Consider the following 12,026-nt stretch of genomic DNA (forward strand, 5'->3'; position numbering starts at 1 on the left):
AATCAACATCTCTGTTTGCTGCTTTTCTCTCTCCAAAGGTGTTCTCAAGAGGTGTTTCTCTATCAGCGGTGGGGGCGAAATGGGGGGGAGGAAGTAGCTTGGCCTTTAAACCTAACATTGGATTGACTCTGAATTTCAAATATCATTAAAAGAGAGGGAAATTTTATATTATTATCAAAGGATGGCCTGGGATTGAGAAGCTTAAGAAAAGTTATTCTAGGTCTTTTATTTTTTTTTTTTCAAAGTTCACAGTTGTCAAAGTTTGTTATGTACTGAGATAACCTACATAGTGTCTTTTGCCCAAACCTCAGGACAACCATTTTATAAAGAAAAGAAGTCGAAGAAACACTGGAGAGAATAGGCCTATTACATGTATTCTCAGTTTGCTAACCTTTATCTCATCATAAGTTCATATCGCAAGTCCAATCACTGGCTGTTACCTCACATTCTAGAGTTAAACGCTTACATGTGTCATAAATGCCTTTAATATAATAAGGATGTCACGTGATGTCTAAACCAAATGTTTTGACACAATTCCCTCTTATACCACTTTTAGCAAATAGAATACCAAATTCTGAGGTGAATCCCCACACTCTGCTCGTATGTAGCTGCACAAAGAAATAAATTTAATAGATCTATCATTTATGTTGCACATTTAATAGAAAGCTCTTAAGCCATAATCACGGTAGCGGCTGGGCATCTTATTTCTTCAAGAACTCTTTCAGTGCATGCATTAGCTTTGGTTAAATTATTCTGGATTTGAAGGCAGGAGAATATTTAAAAATAGGATGGTTTCAGAAGCATCATTGTAACAGACCGATTTCAAAAGATTCAATTGCTAAATTCAACGTCATAGCCCCTTTGCAGATAGATCTGTTATTGAGATTTAAAAAGAGAAGGGAATCTGTGCTGTTATCTGCGTGGCACTTAGTCTCACACAAAGAAAAGAAGAGCACAATAAAATAGGACTAAGAAATTATTGTTCCAATGATTGTCATTGAACTGTTACATTAGTAAACATTCACAGTATGAAGTCTCTCTCAATCTCCAGCATAGAAAGTAGTGCAAAGGAAAAAAAAAAAAAAAAAATCCAGTCCTGGTATCTGTGAACAAAACTTGTTACATTTTCTCAGATGTCATTTCTCCCATATTGTTAGGCATTTGCTCTCATATCTTCCCAAAATTAATAATAAAATATAATCAATTTCTAAAGGCCCCTGCAGCCTTTTTAAAAGTTAATTTCCAGTTAAAAATAAACTTTAATTAAATCCAAGATAAAATCGTGACCTATATTCTATTAAATAATTCACTTTTTTTTTTTTTCTACACAGTAATTCTTAACAATTTTTAAAAAACATCTATGGAATCCAAAGACATGAGATGCTATTAAAGCACTGATAAATGACTTTTCAGATTCATTAGTTCTTACATAGTAAATACTTCAAAATGCCAACTTTTCCCATCACTGCACGATTACTAAAAAACGTTGACAATTTACTTACACACACACACACGCACGCGGCACGCACGCACACACAAACACACACGCTCTCCCCACAACATCATCTTCACTTTTAACATCCTTTCCAGTTAATGTGCAAAATTCTTGCATTCTAATAAAAAATATAAAGATTAATCTGCTCCTATTTAAGCCTCCCCCTTCTCCAAGGTGTATCCTTTATTTGATATGTAATCCAAGCTTGTAACAATTCTGCCACGTATAACCCTTGAATGGCGTAGCAGCGGGTGCGCTGGGTTCACCGCACGTCTCCCGGGCCTAGCCGCACTCTCTCCGCCTGAATGCGTCTTCGGAGAGGCCGGGCCTGGGGGCGAGGCGGGCGCGGCGGGCGGGCGGAGATGGGCCCTCACACGTCGGTCTCCACGGCCTTGGCGTTGGAACAGCTGTTTTTCTCCGCCTCGCCGTCGCCCCCCTTCCCCGGACACTTCTCCTTGGCACAGAGGGACTCCTTCACTCCCTCCTCCATCTCCAGGTACTCCGACTTGTCTCCCAGGGAGGAGGAGGTGGAGCTCCGAAATTTCTTCAGCAGGGTGGAAGGGAGATAGGGGCAGCTGACTGCGCCCTGCGCCAGCTGCGTCTGCTCCTCGCTCTCGGTCTCTCGGTGGTAGAAGTAGTTAAAGTTAGAGACGATCACGGGCACGGGCAGGGCGATGGTCAGGACGCCCGCGATGGCGCACAGGGACCCCACGATCTTGCCCCCCACGGTGATGGGCTTCATGTCCCCGTAGCCCACGGTCGTCATGGTCACCACAGCCCACCAAAATGCGTCCGGGATGCTCTGGAAGTGGGTGGTGGGCTCATCCGCCTCCGCGAAGTACACGGCGCTGGAGAAGAGGATGACCCCGATGAAGAGGAAGAAGATGAGCAGGCCCAGCTCCCGCATGCTGGCGCGCAGCGTGTGGCCCAGGATCTGCAGGCCCTTCGAGTGCCGCGACAGCTTGAAGATGCGGAACACCCGCACCAGGCGGATGATCCTGAGGATGGCGAAGGACATGGCCTGCTGCTGCTGCTGCTGCGGCGGCTGCGGGCCGCCGCCCTGCTGCTGCGCCAGGTCCGTGCCCAGCGTGATGAAATAAGGCAGGATGGACACGATGTCGATGATGTTCATGATGTTCTTGAAGAAGAGCGCCTGGCTGGGGCAGGCGAAGCAGCGCACGGCGAACTCGAAGGAGAACCAGACGATGCAGACCGTCTCCACGATGAAGAAGGGGTCGTTGAAGACCGTGTGCCCCGCGCCCTCCGCGCGCGCCGCCGAGGTGTCGTTGGACAGCCCCGCGGGCCCGCCCGCGCCCGCGCCCGCGCCCAGGGCCAGGATCAGGTCCCTGTCGTCCCGGAACTCGGGCAAGGTCTCCAGGCAGAAGATGACGATGGAGATCAAGATGACCAGGACCGAGACGATGGCTATGCCCCGGGCCGGGCTGGAGCTCTCCGGGTACTCGAAGAGAAGCCAGATCTGCTTCTTGAACTCGTTCTCCGGCAAGGCCCGGTCCTCCTCCTCCCGCACGAAGCCCTCGTCCTCCCGGAACTTGAGCAGGGCCTCGTCGCCCAGCTGGTAGAACTTGACCTCCTCGGTGAAGATGTCGAACGGGACGTTGACGGGCCTCTTCAGGCGGCCCCCGGATTGATAGTAATACAGGATGGCGTCAAAGCTGGGCCGGTTCCGGTCGAAAAAGTACTCGTTCCGCAAAGGGTCGAAGTACTGAGTCCTCTTCTCGGGGTCCCCCAGCAGGGTCTCGGGGAACTGGGCCAGCGTTTTCATCTGCGTCTCGAAGCGCAGGCCCGAGACGTTGATGACCACGCGCTCGCAGCAGTCGCGGGAGCGCGCGGCGCCGTAGCCGCCCGCGTCCTCGGGCGGCAGCGGGTCGCTGTAGGAGTCGTCGGCGCGCTCGTCCTCGCTGCAGTAGCACCTGCCCTCCTCCTCCTCCTCCTCGTCCTCCTCCTCCTCCGCCTCCTCGTCCTCCTCCTCCTCCCCCTCCTCGCTCAGCTCCCGCAGGATCCTCTCCTCCGAGCCGCTGGGCATGAGGTCGGCGCAGTGCGGGAAGCTGCTCTGGCGGCGCGGCGCCTTCTTCCGCTCGGGCCGCGCGCGCCGCCGCCTCTGGCTCCGCCGGCCGCTCTGCGGGTCCTGCGAGGTGCAGGCCCCGTGCGCCTGGTGGTGGTGGTGGTGGTGGTGGTGGGAGCCCCCGCCCGAGCCCCCGCCGCCCTCCACGGCGGCTGTGGCCGCTGCCACGGCGGCGGCGGCGGCGGCCCGGGAGTGCGCCAGCCTCTCGCGCTCCCTGGCCCGGGCCTGCGCCGCGTACCCGTAAGGCATGTGGCTGTTGCACCCTGAGCTCTCCGCACTCACCATCGCGACCTCCATGGTGCTGCTGGTGGTGGTGGTTCTTGGAAAGGGCTGGTTCCAGTTGCAGGAGAAGACGGAAAAACAGGGCAGCTTTTCTTTTTTTTTTTTCTTTTTTTCTTTTTTCCCCCTTCTCTCACCAAATTAAGGTAAGTTTGGAACCCTTAAGCAGATTGCTTGGAAGACTTGAGGATATTTTCAGTCCAACTTTGCATTTTCTGTTTTTAAATCAGCACGCCCCATGCTCTGTCTTCCCGGGGACTCGGCATGGCGCGCTCCAGGGCTTGGCTGGTCTCCTTAAGACAGGCAGCCTAGCGCTCTCAAGCCTAAGTCAGATGAGGTTGGGGTCTCCCAAACTACCTGTTTTGGGGGGGTGGATGCTCCAATCTGAGAACACGTCTAGGATGCGGTTGGTGATGCTGCTGCAAGATTCAAAGGCAGCGAGTCTCTGACAGCCAGCAGTTGCGCCCAGAAAATGGAACAGAGGTTTCTGCCATGGAAACTGTCCAAAGCTCGGTCCATCAGATTTAAATAAAACGCAAATAAGCCTTTAGTCTCGGCGCTTGCCTTCCAGTGACTGCTTGACCCACGTCAACACGAGACTTGAAGTATGTCCAGCCATTGCCGCTCAGGCCTATCGGGGCGACGCTCCAGGCTCTCCCCCCTTAAGTTCATCACAGGCTCCCTGGACCCAGGGGCAATGCCAAGCCATCGACAGAGGAAGAGACCTTGGGAGGTAGAGAAGGTGCAAGATGAGGTGTCAGCAGGGGCGAACCCAGCTCGGAGGTCTCCATAGAAATCAAGAGAATGCAGAGCATCCTTCAGCTAAAACCATGCAGAAGAAGCACTTCACCTGGAGAAGTAAGGAAAACAAGCATGGAAGAAAAATAAAAGACTCAAATCACAACACGCAAACCGAGCATCTCCTCCACATACACTCCTTTCTCTTGTCCTCAGTCAAACCACAGGACGCACCAGGCAGCCATAAATTTCCAGGGCGTGTGGGGCAGGCTGTTAAGTCCCCTTCTCACTGAACAGCCTTCTTTCCTTCTTCTTTGGATATTATTTCAGCTCGGTCTATTTTCTTGTCACTCTCATCATTCCACAATAATAATGCTGTCCCTTTACAGCTGTTTCCATCCTGCATTGATGTTAAGGCATTTTTTTTAAAACTTCCACTCATAAAATATTTCTGAATTTACTGTCCTTCCACCCAGCTCTATCCTGGTTCAGGATCAGAGAAGTCGGAAAAGACAGTTTCCTTTAATCCAGGCCCCGGCACTTGAACAAGCTTCAGTCACCTCGTCTACAAACTGTAGATACTGCGTCCTCCCCTTCCCCCCCTTTGTAAGGATTAAATGAGATAGTGGATGTTGATAGAATAACACATTGGCTTGTACAGAAAGAGTGTCAATAAACGCTGGTAGCAATCTAAGCTTTTAGTATCTACCTACCCACCCCCAAATGTGTATGTCCTTATGCCACTGTCTGGAGTAGGGGAAGGAGAGAATGGGAGGGCATCCAGGGCATTTGGAGACTCACCAACGGCCTGGATTAAGTGGGTACTTCCTGACTCCCTGAAGCTTGTCCCTGCTACGGTTTTCTGTTCCCCAGATTCAGAACACGCCCTACCACCCACAGCCTAGAAGCCAATCCCAGTTTCCACTTCTCTAATAGTCATTTTCTCTCCTTGCAGTTCCTCCATGTGCATCTCAATGCTTCCTCCTACACTCTTCTCAAGGGGCGATCTCCTTATGTTTTAAATCCCAGTGTGTGTGGACTTGGTTTTCAGCCTATCATATCCCCCCCCCTTTCACGTAATCCACAGCTCCCATCCCCCAAAACTCCCTCCCTCCCTCTCTCTGCCCACCTGCATTTCCAATCTCCCACTTCCTGACCACATCTTCCTAGCAGCCTGCTCTGTCCTCACTGTCACTTGGTGTTCCTGGCCTTTCTTCTTCCTTAGTTTAGCTTTCCCTAGGTCCTGCTAGTTCATCTCCTCCACCAGGACCCATAAAAGCTCCTGCCCTAGTCTTCTGTCTACTCTTGCTTCTGACATTCACTCTGTCCAACAGGACTTCCAAAAATGCAGAAGAGTGGCCCAGAGAACCGGGGAGGAAAATGACAGAATTCAGGGCATCTACTAGATTCTATTACTGGAAGCACTTGGGGCGCAGAAGAGAAATGGTTTTCTGGAGCCATTAACAGGATCCAGCTCTTGACCACCTGCTGCTTGCTTCTTGCTAAATCGTGTCAGCCCGGAAGCTTAAACACACTGAATTTTATGAAGTGACGAGCAAGGAACTGGCAAAAATATATTCCTTCCCTATCATATACATTCTCCTAGGTAAGAGGTTGGGACACAAAACCCAGAAAATACACCTGTGACGGTGTCTCAAATGGCACTCCTCTTCCTTTGCCTGACTCCCAGCATCATCTCACGCTCAGAAATGTTTACCCTCAGGAGGTCTCTAAGCCTCTTCTTTCACTGTGGACGGTCAGGCTGGCATCCTTTAAATTCTTTCGCAGGCCAAACAGCTTGAGAGTTTGCTCAGTTACTTCCCCAACTCCCTCAAAGCAGTTAAAATACACCATTTAAATAAAGCCCCTGTGGAACCAAAGTGCCTGTTAATTTGTACAGTACGTACACCCCTCTGCCATCCAACTGGCTCCCAGAAGGTCATGAACTAGAGGGTCTTCTAATTCACCATCAACTCTACAGGAGACCTAGATCTGCCCTGTGCTTGCTCTACACCAAATAATCTCTTATTTTTTTTATTTAGGTTTGCTGGTTTGAGTTTATCCAACTCCCCAGCCTACGAAAAGCAAATTACCTTCCTTTTAATTGGCTACCAGCTACCTTACTATCCCTAATCTTAAAGAAAAGGAAAAGAGAGGGGGGGGGAGTGAGAGAGAGAGAAAGGAGGAGGGGAAAAGGGAGGAAAGGAAAAAATAAAATAACAAAAAGGGGGGGGGGGGAAATCCTTCCACCCAACAAATCAGACTGGTTTAAAAATCTCTGTCCCTTCTCAAGATATTCACGTCCGGAGAATCTATTCAAGCCAACTCCCAGGAGCCTTTAAGAGGGACACTTTGCAGGGACATTTCCGTTCCTCTTTAGCACCGACAAACTAATAGGATTTTGCAGACTGCCCACCTCCCGGTGCCTGTGCCCCAAGCCACAGCCTTGCACCGCTCCCTCCTCCTCCCACCCCCGTCAGCAAGGCTGTTTCCATTTCTCAGGGCTGATTTCCACAACTGTCTCAGGGTGGTACCTGAGCCTTATCAGGGAGACAGAGGGAGAGAGAGAGACTGAGAGCCGGGAGGGCTAACAACCGTGAGAAAGAGGCACTTCGGCGCACGCCATTTATACAGCCCCTGCGTGCAGCTCAAATGCTCAGAAAATGCTCGCAAATCCAAACGCTGGGAGAGGCAGCGATTCACACCCGTCCACCAGCTGTTCCCAGAGGAAGGGAACCGGTGAGTCTGCGATGAGCCAAAACGATGCTCAACCGAAACCCCACCTCGCTGGGAAACGACATCTTTAATCGCGCCCTCGCCTCCAGCCCCGGGTTCCCGCTCGGCACGGCCGGCGAGGCGCACGCACCCCGGCCCCGGCCCCGGCCCCGGCCCCGGCCCCGGGGTGGAGAAAATAACAACTGTTGGCCCCCCGGAGCGCCGCGCAGCATCTGCACCTCCCTTCTCCCACCTCCTGGTTTATTTTTAACCGCCTTCCATTCATGTCCTTCTGTCACATTCCCGATATTATTCGTCCCTCAAATGCCCACTGCTTCTCACCGGCCCAAGGAGGAAAAGGGAAGAGACACCAGAGAGGCATCATACTTACCGCTCCCGGGAGGGGCGCGAAAGAAAAATAAAGACAATCCCCCGGCTGGTTTTGATTTGTCCCTTCGAGCTGCAACAGCTGGAGGAGGGGAAGGATGATCTTGGGGGGGGGGGGGGCCGGAATCACGCCTGTGTGGCAGGTGGAGGCTCCAAAATATCCTCGGAACAAGTTCTGTTGCCCGGCCAGGGGGGCCCCAGAGTCCTCGCGGCTGGAGCCCAGGTGTGGGGATCAGGGCTGCCCCAGGGAAGACCCCCGCCCCCCGAGACTCCTGGCTGCTCTGGAGTTCGGCGCAGGAGGGCTCGACTGGGGAAGGAAGTCAAGGTTCCCCGGAGAAAGAACAAAATCCTAGACAGCAGCGATCACTTGTTAAGCCGGAATCCCTCCTCCAACATCGCTCGCTGCCTCTCCGGCGGCGGCCGCAGCACACGCCTCCCGGGCGGGCGGGAGCGCGCGGCGGGCGGGGCCAGGGCCGCCGGGGGCGTGGCGTCCACGCGGGTCCCGGGGGCGCCTCCCGCGCGGGGCGCAGTCACGACGCGGAGGCTGTCCGCCCCCCGGCCAGGCCCCCAGGTGCCGAGGCTGGGGCGGGACCGAGAACCGTCCGAGAAGCCCCTGGCTGTCGCCCCCGCGGCGAGGAGCTCATGCCGGGAGGGAGAGATGCCCTTTGGAGCAGAAATGTGGTTCCCGACAGCAGAGCCGGAGCCCCAAGAGAGATTGGGGGGGGGGGGGGTGACCTCTACGGGAGGTCCAGCCTTGACAACAGGGTGCTTCTGGGCGTCTTCTCTCCCTGTCCGGCTGTTTCTCAGCTCCCCTGGCAGCCTCACCCCTATAACAGGTTTGTGGGGTTGGGGACCTGGGTGCATCTCCGGCGGGGCCCCCGGGCGTGCCCAGACCCCTTGGTCTCCCCCTCCCTTGCAGAGTTTGTCCGCCTCAAATCGCGCGGTGGGACCTCCGGGACGCAGAGGAAATGGACTTTGTTTGTGTCCCACCCAGAGGAGGGTGCGGTTCAGAAATTAGACTCGGGCCCAAGCTAAGGGCTGGGCGCGGGAGTCACTGGTCCGGGCGGGAGGAGGGCTTGAGCCGGTTGCAAGTCCAGCTCGGGGGCGGGGGGCTTCGGGAGGAGCCGTGGGGGGCTCCGAGCACCTGTTGCTACAAAAAGATAAATAGGACCAGGCCAGATTGGCCCCCGGGAGCTCTCTCCCCGGGGGTCTCCGTCTGTCCGTAGTGGTCGGATCGCCACCACCACCCACCTGATTGAAACAACAAAAACCGTACTAGCCCGGTAAGCAGGCGAGTGCGCCCACTGCGGGGTCCTCACGCGGGGATGGTCGCTTATTAGCGGTGTGAAATGCCCCAGAGCGTGGATGTAGATCTGCAATTCCCACAAACACCTCCAAAGAAAGGAGAGCGGTGGGAAGTGCGAACTGAATGCACACAGCCAGCTCAGGTGGTGACCGAGGCTCCGCACCTCTCCTGTCTGCCCCTGACGGGCCAAGCCCTGGTGGCACCCGCCCGGACTGCTGAAGAAAATCCGACCTAGGGCGGGTCAGTTGGCACCGAGGCGGCCACTGTAGTCCGCAGGTGGCAGCTTTGTTCGAGGGCCTCATTGGGCCTCCTTTTGTGTCGCTCGATTAATTATTAAGAGAAATATTCCCGAGCTGAATTATAGATATGCCCTGCGCTCACTCACCTAACCACTGCTGGCTCCCCGAAGGACACCTGGAAGACTGCTTTTCCTTGCTGTTTGATTTTTAAAATTAAATAACTAAAATAATCTCATTGTAATCAGTGGAAACATAAGAGGGAGGGAGGGAGGGCAGGCCCTGGTTTTCCTAACTTCCAGCAAGTGCAGCTTGAACTTTTGTTGTTAATCAACTTACTTGCGATCCCCTGGCCTGAAGCACAGTTGTGGAACTGAAAGAAAGGTGCCTCCATGCCCGCTCTAGAGAGGCTCTTTGCCACAATTCACTCATCACTATTGTTCATTCCAGCAAGTAGGGAGGGTAGATGTCTCCAAAAGTAAAAATGACCAGATACACGAGCCCAAGCCCTCTCTGTAGCTACACACTGTGATGTGGTCACTGTGCAGTTTCATACATACCAAAAGCAGATAATTGAGTTTCTGGTTGTCTCATCAGAATGATGTTTCTTGGAATGATAGAAGGCAGGGCTGAGGGCACAGGATCTTGGGACTAGTTTCCCAAAAGCAATTTGTGAGATCAATCCCGAGCAACTGTGCAATGCTTTCAGGGAGATGAAAACAGATTGAATGATGTACGAAAGATGACAGTTATATTGAAGCTTGGACATTTTAACGGGATCATGTTAAAACTTTATGAATTATGCTTCCATGTGCCATTTGTAGTTTGCTCCTATCACAGCCCGGAGAATTTCAAAGTTTAAAATGCCTGAGGACTTTATAAATACTTGCACTGCTTTGGCATCAAGAATCTGCGTTACTAGAACACAGGGAGAATGCAGTCAAATGCAGCCAAGGAAAAATCACTCTCAGGGAGATAGTCAGGTCATACAACAAATATTTACGAGAACTTGATCGAAGCACATAACACTCATTGAGAGCCCACCTAGTACCCAGCTCTTTGCATGCATATTGTCTAATTTTATCTGAATAACTGAACACTTAGGTAGTAGGTACTATCATTATCACTATTTTACAGAGAAGGAAATTAGGCTCACAATGGTTAACTAACTTGCCCCAAAGTACATAGCTAATTATGTAGCAGAACTGGGCCTTAAACATCTGACTGTGCAATGGGAACAGACTCCATGCTAGCAAAGGTAATGCCATGTGGCCTATGCCCATTTGTCCTCATAAACTAGTGGCTGTATCAGATGCACAGATTATGAAACAAGGAGATGCATGATATGATGGAGATGTGAGAATGGTGTTCAGGGCAAGGGGCAAAGAATAGAACTGCACCTGTCTTGGGAGAAGCAAGCATAGATTAACAAGCAAAGGGGAGACTTGTCTGAAGAATGGTGAGAATTGGAGTGGCTGCCACAGAGATACATGGGCACATGGCACCAGGGTGGACCAAGGGTAACTGGAACCTGAGAGAGAGGAGGGATCCAAGTGAGAAGAGTATGCTATGCCCCCAGCCTCCCTCCCCCTCCCATACCACACACACACACACACACCCCTCTTTGCCCTTTTAAATAAGTATAAAGCCAACAAGAAACATTCCATTTCTGTCCCTGAAATTCTCTTAAGAATTCCTACAAACCCACACAAATGAACAGTAGTAGAAAGATTCTTTGCTTGTGACCAAGAAAAATCTACCTTGTTTCAATCCCAAAACTCTAATTTCTTTAGACAGCAAAGATTATTTTCTTGCCTTAGTCATCGACTAGTCAAAATTCTTTAAGCTGCCTACCCCAAATACACCTATCACAACAAATAATTTCTCCCTGGCTCTCAGTGGTGGTACAAATGGTCCAGGCTGCACCATGAAGCCTTCGTTTACATGGAAAGGGGCAAAGGGCAGCAGATCCCATTTGCCAAGAAGGTTCAGTAAATGTGTTGGGAGAAAACTAAAAGATCACTTTTTTCCCCCCTGCTTACCCCAGCCTCTCAACTATCTGACTTAAAGTTCTGAATGGATGTGAGGGTGAGCAGCCCACAATTCCCTATAAATGTGAGTCGCTCAGCTAGTTTTTTCATGTACACAGATTTCCCAATGACTGTTCACCACCACTTTCCATTCCATTTTATGCATCCCATTACTGGTCAGGTCTTAAGACACCAGAAAAGGGTATTTACTTCTTATTAAAGTGAGAAAGCATCAACCCTGGAGAGAAAGACTGACCACTCGCCTGCTTCCCGACTGATGACAACACAGTAGGGAATGGACACCCATGGTCTAGAACATGAGAACTGAGTCAATACACTCACGTTGTAAGGGTCTGACAGAAGTCACACATGGGGCAGAGGGAAGCAGCACTTAGTGGGTTTGGAGAGGAAGGTTTTTCAAGGCAGAAGGAGCCACATGACAAAGGCTTACTGAATGAGCATGGCAGCTGTGAGGATAAGCAGAGATAGGCAGAGGATCCAAAGTGGAATTGGCAAGGGTAACAGTGATGGTGGACTTCCATATGCCATGCTCAAGAATATAAACTAGGGCCTATAATAAGACACTGCATGAAAGGATTCTCAACCCTTTGCCACCTCTACATTCGGGACAGATGTAGTTCACATGCACAACACACTCCCTTGGGCAGACCCAGATCAGCAGCTGTGCCACCCACTGAAAAGACCGAATCGCGGCATTCCCCGGCTTCCCGGCTGGATGATACCCCTTTCTGCCCCG

General features: G+C 51.6%; 1 protein-coding gene across 1 annotated transcript; it reads right to left on the bottom strand.

Moving 5' to 3' along the window:
* Positions 1-246: 246 nt before the first annotated feature.
* KCNA4 (potassium voltage-gated channel subfamily A member 4) lies at positions 247-3,875 on the bottom strand (the record flags this gene model as incomplete). Its single annotated transcript, XM_081154380.1, has 1 exon — positions 247-3,875. The coding sequence occupies one exon, from the start codon at positions 3,873-3,875 to the stop codon at positions 1,866-1,868; it is 2,010 nt and encodes a 669-aa protein (XP_081010506.1). The 3' UTR covers positions 247-1,865.
* Between the last annotated feature and the right edge of the window lie 8,151 nt (positions 3,876-12,026).

Source organism: Miniopterus schreibersii, assembly GCF_964146895.1.
Source record: "Miniopterus schreibersii genome assembly, chromosome: 12".
Classification (NCBI taxonomy): Eukaryota; Metazoa; Chordata; class Mammalia; order Chiroptera; family Miniopteridae; genus Miniopterus; species Miniopterus schreibersii.